The 18,689-nt window shown below is 41.9% G+C and overlaps 1 protein-coding gene across 2 annotated transcripts in view; it reads left to right on the forward strand.

The window, feature by feature from the left end:
- The window catches only part of zeb2b (zinc finger E-box binding homeobox 2b), a 78,525-nt gene extending 61,634 nt beyond the window's left edge, over nucleotides 1–16,891 (forward strand). The window contains exons 4-10 of one of the 2 annotated variants that reach the window (XM_079263789.1): nucleotides 1,080–1,148; nucleotides 3,609–3,797; nucleotides 5,248–5,462; nucleotides 8,303–8,411; nucleotides 8,980–10,994; nucleotides 13,655–13,835; nucleotides 15,573–16,891. In XM_079263789.1, the coding sequence (XP_079119915.1) occupies nucleotides 1,080–1,148; nucleotides 3,609–3,797; nucleotides 5,248–5,462; nucleotides 8,303–8,411; nucleotides 8,980–10,994; nucleotides 13,655–13,835; nucleotides 15,573–16,141 (3,347 nt within the window). In that variant the 3' untranslated portion in view covers nucleotides 16,142–16,891. The remainder of the gene's footprint in view (nucleotides 1–1,079; nucleotides 1,149–3,608; nucleotides 3,798–5,247; nucleotides 5,463–8,302; nucleotides 8,412–8,979; nucleotides 10,995–13,654; nucleotides 13,836–15,572) is intronic. The other variant, XM_079263790.1, reaches the window with a different exon arrangement.
- The last annotated feature ends 1,798 nt before the right edge of the window (nucleotides 16,892–18,689 follow it).

Genomic DNA, 18,689 nt, shown 5'->3' on the forward strand with positions numbered 1-18,689 from the left:
ACATGTTCTCGGAAGCACCTTGATTTGATTTTTACCGACGAGGCAGAAGAGGAGGAACCAGGGGCTTCTTAAGTTGATTGTCCAGTCCACGTCCTACTGTCGACCGTGAGTTTGGGGGGGGGATTTGTCAGAAGAGGGTTTGTTTATGAGCCTGTCAGTCCTCTGTTTATTTACAGCCGTCTCACCTGTGCCAGGACAATATCTCCCTGTCTGCACAGGCTGGGTGCCATTACCCTGATTAGGCAGTATGAACTTATGCTATGTGCGCCAACGCTGAAAGGGGAAGTTATTTGAGCATTTTCTTGAGGTTTCCACAGGAAGCTGAACTGTTGAGGTCAATCTAAAAAGGGGCGGAGCCAAAAAAACAAACAAAAGACACTCATTTCAGAGTTGGAACCTTGAGGTCCATGAACTCAGTAGAAAAAGATCAAGAAAGTTCTTTCTCCTCATTTATTCCTCACCAGAAAGCATGTATTCCCTGGCTCCGCCCACTTGAGGTCTGCCCCCAACCAATGAGGTTATTTCTGCCCCTGAGAAATGTTTATGCAGCTCAAACTCTCCATTTGCGGTCAAAGGCTTGTGTTGCTTTTAGTCACAGGAGCAAGACACCGACTCTTCCAGGGCTTGTGGCGGATCCCAAAAATGTGTGTGCTCACAATATCCGCAGCAGCTTCGGATAAAAGCATCCACCAAATGACATGTGATAAAACACGCGTGATCCTGCATGCAGAGGATTGCAGCAGCGTCACAGCCGGGGAGTAATAAGCTCAGCTTGCGTGTTGGCTGGAGCTCCGTGATTGCTCAGGTGGATGTGTTCCGTGTTGTATTTAATCGCTGTGTTTGGCGATTGAAGCTTTCTTTGCCTTCCTCGCCACTTGATGTCATGTTAAAGGTAAATAAGTCACTGTCTGGTCCGGATGATAGCATTCATTAAGCATGCTGAACAAAGCTGCGGTGCACCATAATGCACAGCAGTGTCTTTATTGCTTTCTTCGTACCTTTTTCTTCTTCTTAAAGGCCTCATTGTTGCCGTTACTCACCCTCCCTCCGTCTTATTTTTCTTCTCTGTTTCTCTGCAGATGAAATAAAGGATGATTTTGATGCCCTGGGGCCTGATGCCACTTTGCAGGCAGTTGGAAATGGTACAGGTGAGTTGTTTTATTGTTTTTTTTAGCCCCCAAATGCTTTAAAATGGATCTGAATTTATCAATAAATAGACCTCAGAATAAGTTTTAAATCTGACATTGTTTTCTTATGTTGTTGTTGTCCTATAAAAGTTAAAATCCTTTTATAGGACAAAACATATATAGGTCTTCCAAATAGAAACTGGACTAAAAGCTACAAAAATTTCATTAATAAGATAAAATAATTAGAAATTAAGAAAACAACAGAATCTAAAATAAGAAAAAAAAACATATTAGTTACTGAAGTGTAGAAAATAAAACAGAAAAAAAAAAAGTGTAAACAATTAGGCAAGGGCTTTTGTTCATTTCAATATGTTTAGCAAGAATTCATTCAAGAATTTAAGTGACAACAACCAATGGCAGCCCGGAGACTAGTCCCCACCCTCTTTGGAGGCAGAGCTGAAGCACAGCGGAGAGGGCCGAGTTGGGAAATTATCGCCCTTTTCTGAAAATGAACAAACTGCAGCGCTTGTAAACTGCTGTCAGCTTCTTCCCACCCATAAACAGGTTCCTAACCTCTGCTTGAAAACCTAAAAGAAGGCAAATTGTGTGCTGTATTTAAAAAGAAATTTTCCCCTGTGTAATTAATCTCCACTAAAGGTGTGTTTGCACGCCGCTTGGGTGATTCCGATACCCATAATGTTTGATTCACATGCTATTTTCAGTCCTTTTGGTTGGTTAAGTGTTTCTTCTTGTGGGGCTGAACCCGATCTGCCATTTTTCATTAAAAGTGTGCGCTTGATTTGCAGCAACACGCCCCTGCCTTCCATGATATCATCCTGGCCACCTCAACAATTGGCCTTGGATGCAGCTCTGGTAAACCAAACTGGCCCCACAGAACGCCACGCAGCCTCAAAAAGCCTCCCCCTCGGCTTTGATTACCCTCTGTTCCTCGTGGTGTTTTCTCTCTTTTTCTGCTGCAAATCCAGGCAGGGCAAATGTTTTCCATTTCGAGCGCTTAAAGGACTTTTGGAAACAATACAGTGCGCCACCAGATCACATGTGATTTTGCTTAAAGACATGAGCAGTGTGATCACGTCCCTGATGCCAAAGCACACTTTGATCCAGGTGATTTCCTCCTCTGCTGAAATGAAGGCTTTTCTTAAAGCAACGCTTTTGAATTTTTCCATTCAGATGTCATCTGTAGGTTCGGCTTTAAACAAACAACGTTCCATCGCCGTGAAAGTTTTCAGATGTAAGTCCAGAAACTGATTGGACTGAGCCGCACCCTCCTCAATCATCAGTCAATCAGCAAAAACACTCCAACTCTCTCAATTAGCTTCGCTGCCTTCTAAGAACCACCTAATGAGAACGGCGTAAATTCTGCCATCACCATTATCAAAAGTGATCCATTGGCACCGATGACATTTCAGTGCCATTTTTGACATCCAAATATCTGCTACCTTGACCTTTCGCAAATTGGCTCGGGGAATCATCGCGGCTTAACAAATGGCTCTTTAAACCTCACCTTGGCTTGTAGTCTAAACGCCTCATTAACGGGGAGTAAGCCTGATGAGACGTCACTTGCTTTTTTTTTTTTTGTTTCCACGCTGTCAAAACAGCCTCAAGATCTCTTCAGGTTTGTTTCAGAAAGTCAGTCGTCCCCGTTGACTGGCGAAGGCAGCTGATTTCTTTTAGCTCTGTTTAGTTTTTTGGGGTTTTTTTTTTTTTTGGAGGCAGCTATCTCCACACTGCAGCTTAAAGAGTTTCCCTGTAGAGAAAGGGACTGGGAAATCGTTCGAGAATGCGCATTGTGTGGCCTCAGCACTTTGGCTGGCTTAAGACACGTTCTGCTCTGCCATAGCTGAGCAGAACATGTCTTTTCTTTTCCTTTCTGCTCTGCCTTGTGGTTTTGGCTGTGGTAATCTGTTCAACACAGAATCAACAAAAGCCACAGCCTCTTGATTGACCTTCTACGTGAAAGTCGATACAGTGAAACGTGGCTCTGTTGCTGATTAAAACAGGAGTGCGTATACGTGTGTATAAATGTAAAGGAGGGTGTTTCTCTTTTTTTTTCTTTTTCTTTTTTTTTTCATTTTACAGTTTTAAAACTTCAAATCAGATTTTTCTGTCAGGAGTAAATTAAATCAGTGGAGTTTTTCTTGCACGTTGCCCCCTCAGCAGCTCATAGTAGCACATTTATCTTTGACTTTTTGGCCTAATTAAGTTACGTTTCTTGTTTTAGCAGACATGGCGTGACAAGCAAGCCCTGTAATTCAGATCTATGCTCCCCAAAGCGATGCTGTAATGTTTCAGGGTGGCGATTGTCATTGAGTTTCCACCAAGATGTTCCCAAGTATTCTCCTGTTAAGACATTTCTCTGGGGGAAGAAGTGAATCAGATTCATGCTACCCCCCCCCACCCCTTCACTCCTTTTTCCTTAGTCTCCTCCTTCACCGCCTCTCTCTTCTTCTCTCTCTTCAGTCAAGAGCATGGATTGCACTTCAGAGCTGGAGGACTTCTTTGCCAAGCGGAAGCTGGATGACAGCGACAGCCATGTGGTGAGCATTGCCGAGTACCTGCAGCGCGGTGACACCGCCATCATCTACCCAGAAGCCCCAGAGGAGCTGAGCCGCCTGGGCACGCCAGAGGCCACAGGACCAGAGGAGAGCGGTATGAAGCCGATCGGGGGGGGCGCGTGGGAGGGGGCTGAAAATCAAGAGTCGGGGACATGACGAGGCTCTAAAGATAGATGTTGACTAAGAAACTCAGATTAAACTTGCCAAAATACGAGCTGTGCTCTGCATCATCACTAACTAGCAACAGATTTGGACTCGATGCTATTTATCAGGTCACCAAGCGGGGATCAACATCCAGAAAAATGAAAGAACAAGTCCTTCAAGTTGAATCAGCATCCGCTTTTCATCCTTATTTTACCTTTTTGCAATAAAATGGAACACACAGACCCTTATATGTCCGTCATGTTAACTCAGTACAACAAAAACAAAGTTTTCAGAGACCTCCTTGATGTCTTTAAACTAGTGATCAGATTAAAAAACTTATTTTAAAGAATTATTTTCAGTTTTTGCTTGTCAACCATTAACATACTTGTATTGTCATAACCAAAATGACTGATGCATGCATAAAAACATCCTTAGGGAAAACAAGCCTTCTCAGGCAAAACACTCAACATATGAGCCCTGCTTCATTCATTTACTCATTTATATCTTTTATACTTCCCAAGTTTAAGAACATGTGCTGGGTAATCACTTAAACATCCTAAAATGTAATCATTTTAGGTCGAAAAAACCTAAAACTTTGGTTATTTTGGCTAAGTTTGGTGACCAACATGAGTCTGGAAATAACCATGGCCTTGAAAGGCTGTAGCAGGAACAAACCCATACTGGCCATATTCTGTGGAAATCTTTAATTCAAAGCTGCAAAACAATCAAATAAAGTAACACCTGAGAAATGATCTGCGGCCTCATGTTGCAGCAGAACTCCTGCAGGAACAGCTTGCTCAGCTAACAAAGCAAATGTTGAAGGAGAAAAAAAAAAAAAAAGAGTCCAGACAGAGCAGCAGCTCTCCCCGCTGACACGACTGGGCAGCTGTTGGTCCCACAGATTCGCCGGATGCCTGGGTGTTTACCTACAGTCTTAAGCAACAGCTGGGCAGGGGCTTGAAATCAGATAGCGCACCTCTGAAGCTCCCCGGGGGCGTCGAATTTGAACGGGTTTATGATTCATGCTGCAGACATGATTATGGTGTCAGAGGGAGGGGCATCAGACAAACTGCTTGAAAGCAATTAGGGAGGGAGTGAAGTGTGTGTCAGCAAGTTCATGGATGGGTTTGTGTGCGTACGTTAACGTGTGTGTGTGTGTGTGTGTGTTCGTTACCATGTCAAGGAAAGTGAGAATGAGGAGTGCGCGGTGTGAGGAGGTGGAGCGGATGCCAGCCTGACACTGAGGCTCTCATGTGGAGCAGATTGCACAGATAACTCCCATACCACTCTGGGCAGCCCGCCCGTTAGCTGCCATTGATTCGCTGACCTTTTGGCCCGCTTTCCCTTCCCCTTCCCCTCCCCCCCTCCTCCTCCTCCTCCTCCCGCTGTCTCCCGTACAGACCTGCCACCTGGAACGCCAGATGCCTTCGCCCAACTGTTGACCTGCCCCTACTGCGACCGGGGCTACAAGCGTTTGACATCGCTGAAGGAGCACATCAAGTACCGCCATGAGAAGAACGAGGAGAACTTCGCCTGCCCCCTGTGCAACTACACGTTTGCTTACCGCACTCAGCTTGAGCGACATATGGCCACACACAAGCCTGCGAGGGATCAGGTGAGAGGAACTTTCTTCTCCTGTTTTTTTTTCCCCCACTTTGCAGTTCTGCTGTCCCCAGTTTTTCTTTCTATTCCTAACGCTGCGCTCTGATCCCTCAGAGAAGAGATCATTTTTTTCTGATTGGCAATCATTATTAATTTTTCATGGCATTTTGAAGATGCAGATCCTTTAATGGTAATAACTTTAATTGAGGCCCTAAATGGTTTTTTGATGGCCCTCTCTGATATGATTTTCAAGTCTCATGTTCACGATCGAATGATTGTGTTAATTTCCAATTTGGAAATTTTTATCAGCTCCTTAACTTCACTTCACTCCTGGCCTTTAATGTTCTTCTGGTGCAGCCTGCAGTGGTGCCACTCCATCAACGCGCACCCCCCCTCCAACCTCGACCCCCTTCCTCCGACTTGTAATTTCATGCACTGCATAAACATCTGTGTATACTTGAATTTTCTCCTCCGATTTATATCATATATCCCTGAAATGTAATGTGGATCTGCTGGCAGTTAGCATGAATCACCTTAAAGTCCTGCATCCAGCAGTTCCGGGTGTTTAACTCGCTTGTCAGCTTTAAGTAGAGTTTCTGCACATTGGGGGGTAATTATAAGTTCTCTGCTTGCTGAAATTGGAGCAGTAAATTTTAAAAGTAGATGAAGTCTGAGTTTCTGCTTGGAAGGATTATCTTTTAAAAGATTCAGTAAAATATTTGGGCTCAAACATTGTAGTTTTGTTGCAAAATTTGACGACTTCTTATGTTGTTGTTTTTTTTTTTGTTTTTTTTTTGTTTTAATGACATGAAATGATGATAGTTCAGCGGTAATAAAAGCACTCGCAAAAATGATTCATCACTTCCAGATATCTCATTTTCTCCAGAGCATCCTCTGCCAGGAAACCATGGTTTTGTTATAAGAAAAGAATTCGGCCATCTAGCCAATAACAGATGATATCATGTACCTCGATGCATTGCGATGTTCAGTCCCAGGTCGTGGGTGTTGTGTTGTGTTGTGTTGTGTTGTGCTCTCTGAAGCGAGGATGGCAGGCTCAGACTGTGGCTGATTTGATCAGATGTCAGCAGCCAGCACTTTCACCTGATCTACCAGCTGGATGTAAACGTGAGCAGATGGGCCCGGCTGAGAAAGTCTCTGCCCCACAATCCTCGTATTACAATGCTGCTGCTGCTCCCCTCCAGGGTCCAGTCAATGGCCAAAGGCTCTTATTCAAGCAGGCACAAAGCTGGTTATCTTGATTCATAAATGATCTGGATTGTTTAAGTGTTAATCCTCCAGATGAGATTGAGGTGATGTCTTATTCACTCAATTCTTTTGTAGACCTTTCCTCTCTAGGTGGCGCTCTTTTCTTCTTCCTCCCACCGCTCATTCTAATTATCTGCTGATTAATCAATGCAGAAGAAACAAGCATTTATATTAAATGAACTTTTGCTAATTAGCAACAAACGGAGGGAGGAATCAGCCACAGTCACATTATCATAAAGAATAATGTCCTGATAGGTAAACATGTGCTGAGCTGTTCTGTCTTGTATGTTTACAAGCATTAATACTCCTCCTCCTCTTAACCAATTAGCTGGAATATGACTAATTAGAGGTTATACATATGCAAACATCCAGTCCGATCCATTCCCCGCCCACATGCCATGAAGGAGAGCAGTTTGCTGGTGCCATTCACAATTAAGAGTGCAGCGCAATTGTGTCTTATTAGCAGTGGTGGCGAGACTAAACTTTACAGGGCAGGGGTCCTCAGGGGGAAGGTGGTGGGGGCGGAGGCAGCCAAGCAGCTGTTGCTGTTTGTTTATGCAACTCAGCAACATACGAGCGGTGGGGTCCCTCTCCGACGCTTGGCGGGGCCTCAGCTCCCCCCCGCTTGATCTTTGAAGGTTGGGGCTGTTTGAACAATTCCTCCCAGTCCTCCCAGTGTCCTGTGCGCCACCATCTGTCTCCCCAGGAATGTGGGTAGAGTCAGCACACACCCCAGCATTTGTCAAGGCTGAGGCGGGAGGAAGGAGGCACTGAGCATCTCCCCCCAGCGAGCTCAGGGAGAATATCTTTTTTTTTTTCCATTTATTTACTAACCATTTAACAACCCCACCTCCTACTTAATTAATGGTTTTGCATGTGACGAGCCAGGTTAGAATACCCAGCGTTGTTGTTGTCGCTCAGTATTATACTTTGATTTTTTCTTCCTTTCCAAAGGGAAAAGCCGTGTTTGAATTGCAAATTTGATGGATTGCAACTGATGTTTACCTTTGAACAGCGAATCAAGGCCGGCCCTATATGCTCAGTTGTGCATCCTAAGATTATTAGAGACTTTTTGAGGTTCCAGAAAAAAAGACCCAATTACTGTGTAACACATTGGAAATGGCTGGAAAAAAAAAAAAGTCATTCATATGGCGTGGATACAGGTATGCGGGGTAAAAGCTCTCACAGAGGATTCTAAATACATTTTACACTGATTAGGCCCAAATGAATGAAAAGTGGATCAGATCAGCACTTCTAATGAAGGCTCCAAAAAACACGTCTTTTCATTTATTCCATTTTCTGGGCTGCCAGATTCTAAAGACATGCCTCCTTTGGCTGAGAAGCCAGGAAATTAAAAGGTATGTGATTCTCTCTGTTATCACCGCCGCTGCTTGTAGACGGAGGTGGGAGCAGAAAGCCAAGGAGCCTCGTTGGCCACAGAAGCTATGTGGCTTGTTGCTTGTTGTCATGCCAACAATTGTGATTATTTACTCGACTCTCAACCCCACAATGTTTAAGCATCTTTTTATTTGGTTTTTTTTTTCTTTACTTCTTTGAAAAGATAATCTGTTTTTCTCTTTGCCACAGCACCAACTGCTCAACCAAGCAGCCGGAAACCGCAAGTTCAAATGCACCGAGTGTGGCAAGGCCTTCAAGTACAAGCACCATCTGAAGGAGCACCTCCGGATTCATAGTGGTAAGTCGCACGAGGAATGTCGCTCTGCCCGTTGAATATTCACAGCAGTGATTTAAGAACACAACAAACCTGCAGGAATTCCTTTTGGTTTATTTTTGACCCTCCCTGCTGGTAACAGACACTGTGTTGAAAGCATTCCAGCTGCCAAGACAAATACTTGCCTTGAAATGCATGTAAGGCATATTTGGGTTTTCATTGCGTTTATTAGTTTACATATTGCTTAACAGTACCTCAAGGAACATGCAAAACCTGCTTTATTTACATAAGAAATAATTCTGGAGGATCACTCCATATTTCCTACTGTCTTCAATCAAGCTTCAAGTAATGACGTTGTTACTGCACAAACTTGAATTGATTTCATTTGAATTTCCTTTCATATTTTTGAATAGCTGTAGTTTATTTACCTTGCTAGACACTTAAAATTGCACATTTCTGCTCAAGTAAACATTAGACAAATTAGGTAAACATTAGAAAAATGAGCTATTTGGATACTGGATATTGCAGATAGTTAGATATGTGCTAGTTAGATAAGTGATATATAGTCATTATTTTGTTCTTTCTGTTTCAGGTGAAAAACCCTATGAGTGCCCCAACTGCAAGAAGCGTTTCTCCCACTCGGGCTCCTACAGCTCACACATAAGCAGCAAGAAGTGCATTGGTCTGATTGCTGTCAATGGCCGTATGCGCAGCAACATGAAGCCAGGCTCCTCCCCCACTTCTGCCTCCACCTCGCCCACCAACACTGCCATAACCCAGTTGCGGCAAAAGCTTGAGAACGGCAAACCGCTTGGCCTTGCCGATCACAATAACCACCTGAACATCAAGACAGAGCCGCTTGATTTCAATGACTACAAGCTAATGATGGCTTCTCATGGATTTGGCGCTCCTGGTTCATTTATGAATGGAGGCATGGGAGGGAACAGCCCACTTGGAGTCCACCACAACTCAGCAGCTCAGAGCCCATTGCAGCATCTGGGGATGGCTGGGCTGGAGTCACAACTACTGGGCTACCCAGGTCCACTGGGGAACAACCTGAGCGAGGTACAAAAAGTTCTTCAGATAGTGGACAACACTGTGTGCAGGCAGAAAATGGACTGCAAGCCGGAGGAGCTGTCCAAGCTCAAGGCCTACATGAAGGAGCTTGGTAACCAAGTGGAGGAGCAGAAGCGGGGGCTGACATCACCAGGGGGGCATCAGGTTGGTCTTCCGCTTGTCAATCACAATGGAGCTACCAAAAGCATCATCGACTACACGTTAGAAAAAGTGAACGAAGCCAAAGCCTGTCTCCAGAGCTTGACAACAGACTCAAAGAGACAGATCAATGACATCAAAAGAGAGAAACCCAACCACATGCTTGAAGGAGGTGTGGATGAGAAGGTGCAGGAAAACAACATGTTTACACCTTATGCTTGTCAATATTGCAAAGAAACCTTTCCCGGGCCGATACCTTTGCATCAACATGAACGCTACCTGTGCAAAATGAACGAGGAAATCAAAGCCGTGCTGCAGCCCAGTGAGAATATAATGTCCAACAAACCAGGGATATTCATGGAGAAGAACCCCCACTTACCTATCTCCATGATGTCTGAGAAGGGACTCACTGGACCTCTTAACCCTTACAGGGACCACATGTCTGTGTTGAAGGCGTATTTCGCCATGAACATGGAGCCCAACTCGGAGGAGTTGCTCAAGATTTCCATAGCGGTCGGCCTTCCTCAGGAATTCGTCAAGGAGTGGTTTGAGCAGCGAAAGATGTACGAGTACAGCACTACCAGAACCCCACCTCTAGAGCACAGAAACAACACAGACATGGTTGTTGGAACAAATAACCATCACACTCCACCAAAAGACTCTTTGGCAGCTAGGTCACCTGTGTCTCTTCTGAAACCTGCTGACCGCATCACATCCCCCTCCATCGCAGAGCTCCATAACAATGTAAACAACTGTGACAACCCACTCAGACATTTGAAGAACCACCAGTTCAGCAGCAGCACCAAACCCACAGGTGAAAAGTTGGACCACTCCCGCAGCAACACCCCATCTCCATTAAACCTGTCCTCCACATCTTCCAAAAACTCTCACAGCAGCTCCTACACTCCAAACAGCTTGACTTCAGAAGACCTGCAGGCTGAGCCGCTTGACCTTTCTCTGCCAAGACTAATGAAGGAACCCAAGCATGCACTGACTGTCAAAAGCAGACCTAAAGTCAACAGTATTACCATTGACCATAACAGCATCCCCTCTCCAAGAGAGCACTTCGAAGAGCCTTTGAACTTGGCCTATCTCAAGAAGGAATTCTCAGGCTCCACTAACAATGGAAACCTTGAAAAAAGCACTAGCCCCATCTTTGGCATTAACCCATTTGCTGCCAAGCCCCTGTACACATCACTTCCACCTCAGAGCGCTTTTCCACCTGCTACATTTATGCCCCCAATGCAGGCCAGCATACCAGGTCTTAGGCCCTATCCGGGCATGGATCAAATGGGCTTCCTACCGCACATGGCCTACACTTATGCAGCAGGGGCAGCTACCTTTGCCGAGATGCAGCAGAGGAGGAAGTACCAGCGGAAACCAGGTTTCCAGGTAAATAAGCCACCTGTGGTTTTGTAAAAGCCCCAGGCTCGCTTATATTCTCTAACATGATCTGAACTCATTTCTGTGCTAATTAAAAGAGTCAGGAGAGAAAATGGCTCACCTGAGGTACACTGAACTGGCAAAGATGATGGGGATAAAAAGCAGAGATACCACCCAGAGGTGGGGAAAAGTGAGGAAAGAAGTTCAGTTGTATTTTCACATTTCTGGATGTCTGTAGTGTTTTCATTTTTTCCTCAGAATTTGCCTAACAACATAAACAGTGTCAGGTTCAAATAAAAGAAACAAGCCCTAAAATTTAATCCCAGGGGAAACTTTAATTGTTTCCAGTCTCTGCTGTAAATTCTACTTGCTGATGTAGAATACATTAATGTACCCAACTCCTCCTCCAGAGCTGGCCTGAGCTCAGATATTTTGTTATTAAATATGGGTGAAAGGCCTTTGTAAAAATGACAAAGGTGAGCCCTGGAGCTGTGCACTTCCCTGAAATTTCCCACTGCAACTTTGCTGCATTTTAAAGAGAGCCAAAGCCAAAATGAGCTTCTCCAGTACATGTGGATTAATAATGCACAGGCTCCATGTTCATTACTAGTGAATGCTGAAGGCTGTTTAACATAGAGGGAACCATTTTGATGAAAAAAAAAGTATTAATAATGTTTCCTATTCTAAGTTATTAAATTAGATTTTAAAAATACAGCTACAGGCGTTTAGTTCAAATTGATTGCAGAGTGATAGTGGTCCGTTCTTAAAACACAGTGCAGCGCTGTCCTCACATTATCACACATATTCATTAAAGCAGGCTTTAGTGGCTCAATATTGGCCATTAAGGTGCACCTTCTGATTATGATCATTATATGAGTTTGCAATTTCAAGAATGGTTCACCGCTTCTCCTCTAATGTTGTAATATTGTTCTCTGTCAATTCATATTCAAGACTAATCTTCATCATAAAAGAGAATTTTTAAAGGAATGTGCAGAATTAACACCAGTTCGCGTGTGCAAAATTAGCCCACACTGGCTGTGTTTTATAATGAGGAAGCTGTCAGTTATAGATGGGAGATATTTTTCCAGAGCTGAAAGTTTTATAAGAAATAAACGCTGGTGTGTGCTAGTAATTAAAAATGCATGAGAACGTGTAGCATTGTGTTGAGTTTACAACTTTATAACTAGAGAAACAGAAGGTGTCTTTAACAGCATTGGAGCAACTCACTGCATGTTAAGCGGTTTATTCCTGAAATATTTAAGCTTTCTTAAGAACGAGATGTTCTGAGGTTTTATCTATTTTTAGAGGACTCTCAAATTAGCATCAGATACATATTTAGCAGTTAGCATATTAATACATGTTTCCTCTTGTAAAATGTAGCATCCAATTACCTTGTCCTGATATCAAAAATAGCTAATAGTTAAAGCTTTTGGACTTTAACAATTTGTTTAAGTTTGTAATAAAGAAAGCCAATCGATGCAATACATCACTTTTTAAAAGTGTTTTAGGAGGTTTTCAGCTTTTACGTTCCTCTCCCCTCAAAAATTAGCATTAGACATGTTTAGCAATTAGCATTTAAACACATTAGTACACTAAAGTTAGCATCAAAATACAGTCGCCTATATTACATCTTGAGAATAAATCTCAGAGCACACTTGGTGTTTGTTCAACACACATATAAATAAAAGTAATAAACCAATGTAAAATGATGCAGCTGCAATTACACTTTTCTGATATTTAAACAAAGTTCATTCTTTTTTTTTTTTTTTTTGTAGATGGGGTATAAAGATTAATAAGTTTAATAAAGATGAATATATTTATAAAGATTAATAGAAACCAGAGTTCATATCGTATTCCTGTTTTTTATGTTTTGGAGTCGTTCAGTTTTACAGCTTCTCAAGCTAGCATTAGATACATTTTTATTGGTTAGCACATCTGTAAAAATATATTGTTGCAAACTTAGTGTCACATTCCTTTTGTCTGACATCATAAGAGTCGTGTTGCTTACAGTAAAAACATTACAGCTTTTAGCTGTAACTCTTACATTTGCTATAGGCACATTTAGCTTTTTACGATTATTCTTTGTTTGGGTTCATCTGTTTCTTTCTGTTTCTCCATGTGCAAATTCTACAGAATTGAGAAAAAAAAGACTCCACACAAAATATAATTATTATTTTGAAAAAGATCTTCAAGGTCTCATTTGAATCCGGTATCTGCTTTCTATATTTGATGACATGAAATATATTTACATATATATATATATATATATATATATATATATATATATATATATATATATATATATATATATATATATATATATATTTTTTTTTTTTTTTTTTTTTTTTTTTTTTTTTGTAAATATATTATAATTTTGCTTCTGAAAAGTGATCAATGCTTTGGGGTCCTTCTTCTGTCAATGCAAAGTGCAATACAAATCAATTCGATGTGGAAATTAAAACATATGTCTTTATTTGAGCATAGAAATGTGAACCTATGACCATTTTCAAATCAATCCACTGACCAATCAGGTTAGAATGTGTCTTTTGGAAAGAAGATTAGAGGCGTGGTTTTAAAAAGACAGGAGCTAAAATGGAGCTCTCAAGAGGTGCCATGTCTCTTATTATTTTTTTTGTTTGTTTTCTTTCTTTTTGTTTGTGTTCTCTAAGGGGGACCTGCTCGACGGTACACCAGATTACTTGTCAGGGCTGGACGACATGACAGACCCCGACTCCTGTCTGTCGCGGAAGAAGATTAAGAAGACCGAAAGTGGTATGTACGCGTGTGACTTGTGCGACAAAACATTCCAGAAGAGCAGTTCCCTTCTAAGACACAAATATGAACACACAGGTATATACTGTTCTAGACCCTTATTTTAAACCCCATTCTTTTTTTTTATGTTTTATATGTTTGTGTTGCCAACTCTACCAGTATGAATCTATATAAATATATATATTCTGTTACCCCCTTTTTTTTCCCTCCTCCTTTCCTTCTCTGTTTAATCTTTAAGTTGTATATGTAAACCAACACCTAACTTGCTTCTTCATTGACAGGGTTGAGATGCTACTTAAACAGTCAATTTTCTAATTTTGACTTTATTGTTTGATGTTTTGAAAGTTTTGTGTGTTCTCTGAAAACTAATCAGTGCAGGTAGATGAAGTGAAGAGGGAGTTATCTTTACATATGATTGTACCCTTTTATTTTCCAATTATATCCTGCTGTTATAACCACGTTGCTATCTTAAAAGACTCACATCAATTCACCTAGATGTATAAAGCCGGTAAAAAAAAAAAAAAAAAAAGGTTTATAATGCCTTTATCGGCCCCATTATTGGCGATAGATCACATCAGCAGAGTGGTGGTCAGAAGCTTCAGAGCACTGATAACAAGTCTTTCATTACAGTTATTATATAGAGATCCTCTTTCAGAAGGTTGCATCATTTATTTTATCCGCTATCAGTAGCTGAGCGTTCAGTGCTTTATGCAGCCTTCATGTTATCTGCTCGGACATAAAAGGAAGGGGAGGGTGCACCGTCAAAACAGTGCGCTGAACTATCTTTTTTTTTTTTTTTTAAAGAGAGGTGTGTTATCTCCAAGCTCTCCTCTGCATCCCAAACCAAATGCGGCGCTTTCATGTTGGTGTCACTGCGCGTTGTTCTGAGCAGTAATGTCTGGCTCAGAAGTGGAGTTGAGCGTAGCTGAGACAGCTAGATGTTGGACAAGAACACAGTCTAAAAGCATTCGAGTGTCGGGGTGGGGTTGGGGGAGGGTCATGTGATTTGGGAAAGGCAAGCAGCCATGTTTCCACACGTGGTGAGGAGGAGCTGTAGATTAAATCTAATATATATATTTAAAACAACAATACAGGTAGCTTTAGGTCTTGCTGAGCAATGTTTTGGAAAAAGTGCACAGCGGACGTTCGACCACATTACAAGCCGGAGAGCATTTATTTAGCCAGACGGTTTATGGCCCTGTGTCATGGGACTGTTTCACCCTGCCATTGCGGCCAGCTTGGGTTTCTCATTTTTGCTTTGGCATCCAAGCTCACATTTAGTAGAGAGAGAGAGAGAGAGAGAGAAGCCTCAGCCCAAAACCTTTAGGAGGGACAGCCATCACCATGAACTTGAATTGTGTTGGAAGATAATCAGGGTAACCCCTCGGAGCCTCCCTCCGTCTCATCTCCGGTTTGTTTACTCCTTTTGTTGCGCCTTCTCTGTTTGTTTGCGTTGCAGTCGTTTATTTCCCGATGCATTCATCGGAGCGGCACGCTGACCTAAAATAAGTAGTTGTGGTTGAGTTTCTCCATGCTTTAACCACAGGAGGGAATTTCCATAATGTAGGCCCGCGAATGCGAGCGCACTTTTTTCTCATCCTGCTCGCAGTTTTTTTGGTAAACAAATAGCTGGAAGTCCGAGTTGGATTTAAAGCTCCGTGATGTCATTTTTACTCCACAGCCATCCAGTTCGTCTGAGTTTTTTTCCCCCTCCTCAACATTTTGCTTTCCTCTGACTTGTCTGATTTGTTTGCTGCAGCAGGACGTGCGAAGCAGGCCGCTCACCTGTCCGCTCTTTGGTTTGTGTCTCCGCAGGCAAGAGGCCACACCAGTGCCAGATCTGCAAGAAAGCCTTCAAACACAAACACCATCTCATCGAGCACTCCAGACTGCACTCAGGAGAGAAGCCGTACCAGTGCGACAAGTGCGGCAAGAGGTTCTCCCATTCGGGCTCTTACTCGCAGCACATGAACCACCGCTACTCCTACTGTAAGCGAGAGGCTGAGGAGCGGGAGGCGGCTGAGAGGGAGGCCCGAGAGAAGGGCCACCTGGAGCCCACTGAGCTGCTCATGAGCAGGGCGTACTTGCAGGGCATGACTCCTCAGGGTTACCCAGAGCTGGCTGAGCGCGAGGCCATCCTGAGGCACGACGCCGTGAACGGAGGGATCAGAGAGGGACATAAGGAAGTGGAAGGAACGTATGCAAAGATCGGACGGAGGGACGAGTTTGAGGAGGAGGAGGAGGAGAGCAAGAGCATGGACACGGACCCGGACACGTTGAGGGACGAGGAGGAGAACGGAGAGCACTCGATGGACGATAGCTCGCTGGACGGCAAAACGGAAACCAAATCGGATCACGAGGACGCGATGGAGGACGGCATGTAATCAGCGACATTTTCAGAAGCTTCCCATCTTAAATTTTTTTTTTTATTTTTTTTTTTTTAAAGTTTCTCTCTTTCGGTTCAGTATTCTTACCTGCTCGGTTTAAAACGCCGTGTTTTAAGCTGCACGTGCCTGAAGCTTCCGGGAAGCTTTCTTTGACAGACTCCTTGAATTGGGGGACGAAAAAACGATGTCTGCCGAACAAGACACGGACTCAAAAAAAAAAAATCAATCTGGGGGAGGCGTTGAAGGAAGGGAGGCATGGGTTTGTGAAATAAGCTGCATTATGCAAACCGAACAACAAGTAAATGAATACATTTCAAAAAATGTACAGTACTAAGGCCTAAAAATATGTGTGGTGCTAACCTCCTCAAATAAACCCCCTGTGTTCCATAGTATTTATAGCACAACTAGTGACTTGTACAAATTGCACTCCGCTTCTATAATCATGAACAAAAATAATAAAAAGTATTGCCTATGTATATATTTATACAGTGTTGGAAAAAGAGCAGTATTCTCTGCACTACAGTCCTTCGATATTACCTTTTCGTTATCACCCACCTACCTACGGTGTCGTCTTTTCATTCTGCCATGTTGCAAACATCTCCAGCCACACTGTTTTAGGCCTGTTGAATCAACTTCAAATGAAGGAGTTTTAAACTGTGTGAAGGTTTTTTTTTTCTTTCTTTTTCTTTTAGAGGATGAAGTTTTAAAAGGAGAACTTCATTTTAAGGGAAAAATACAGTTTATGAACAGTTGGCGAAAGGGGGGGGGGGGGGGGGGGGGGGGGGGGGGGTAAAGGATGAAGCCTTTGTAAGGTGTTTTTGATAAGAAAAAAGAAGCCTTATATGCAAACCTTTTAACCTGTGTGTTTTCTGCAAGTGCCACCCTCGTATTGTGTAAAAGGAAGGTTACTTTTTTTCACCAGCTTCAGTATTATGAAATGGTTCACTGTTGTTCTTTGAAGCACCCGTGTCAGTATTAAGACTTATAGGCAGCAGTTCCTTAGTTTACATTATGTTGTGCAATGTTTTCTCAGTTCTTTTTTTCTTTTGTCAGTATTACACCAAACCATTTTTTTTTTTTTTTTTTTTTGGAAAACCGCAAATTGCATTCATTTATTTGTAGGTTGAAAAAAAAAAAAAAACATTATTTATGTGGCCCATTTTATATTTCCTAATTTTATTTATTTCATACTGTTGTGTACAGTACTATAGTTCTTCAATATATAGATATATTTTAGTAAAAAGGAACATCGTGTCGATCATAGGGGCAAATTTTACGTAAAGAGAGCATTTATTGTGTTTTGAAACATTGTGAAATGCGAAGTTTAATCTTATTTTATTTTATTTCCTTTATTTTCCAGTTGCTGGAAAATTCCAAATTTGGGAACTTTTATACAATTGTGAAAACACTGTATTTTCGACTGAAAAAATTCCACTTTCTTCATCTTTGTTTCTTTTTTTAAGCTAAAAAAAATGAAGAGGGACTGTTAAATACTATGTATGATATCATGACTGAAGAAGAAATCTTTCCTGAAATGTCTTTGTAAAAGTATTATTGAATTCTTAATTTGTAATTTCTCTTGAAAATGACCCTGCTCGAATAAAAGTAGCCAAATTACAGAGTACCAAACCCTCAGCGCTTGTATTTATTCAGAAACTGCAGCAGCATCAGGTTCCAGTGACGGTAAATAGTCTAAAACAAGTAAACCTGCAAATCTTTGTCCTCTTGGTTCGTTCAGAAGCTGCAGCGTCTGTTCCTCATTATCATGTTAATAAGATACAGTTTCAGTGCACATTCTCAAATGGATCAAAGTGAATTGACCCCGGCTCTGCTGCTTATTATCTCACATTTAGATGAAACCAAACATTTATTCTACATTTTTTTTCCCCACCTGTATTTGCCATACACTTTTAAAACAGTGAATATCAGGACGTGTTTAATAGTCTGTAAGGATCCCTGCATCGCATGCGTCCTGTACATACTGATACAGTGTGTTGTAATCTACCGCTTAAAACAGCACCTCACACCTCACCTACTTCCATATGTTTTAGGTATTTTGCTCCTTTGTCCACCTGTGTTTGGAGGTTAAACGATTTTTCAAGAGAAACCTCATTTATTCTTCATGCATCATTAGAAAATACCTGATTTGTTTTAAATATTAGATGAAATAAAGGACAATGTGTGCTATTTCTTGTGAGGCCTTTTTTTTTTTTTAAAGCTTCCTGAATAGATGTAGGTTGTAGCATAATACAAAAAAGACTTGAAAGTACTTAAATCTGCTATTTTTTTATCAGTTAAAATGCCAAATTTGCTCATATTTTATCAATGTAAATTGAAGAATTTTGCTTAAATTTAAGCCTCATTATGAGACATTTCAAGGCCTCACTTAGTTATGTCACAGGTTAAGCAGCATATTTTTTTACAGGATTCTGATTTTTACTTATTTTATATGTGTCTCTACAATATTCAGTGGGTCAGATCTCCAGAGGTTCCCTCTCTAATCACTTCATTTTTCCCTCCACGAACAAGCATCTCGTTTTATTCC

This window comes from Telmatherina bonti (genome assembly GCF_933228915.1).
Source record: "Telmatherina bonti genome assembly, chromosome: 24".
In the NCBI taxonomy this organism is placed as follows: domain Eukaryota; kingdom Metazoa; phylum Chordata; class Actinopteri; order Atheriniformes; family Telmatherinidae; genus Telmatherina; species Telmatherina bonti.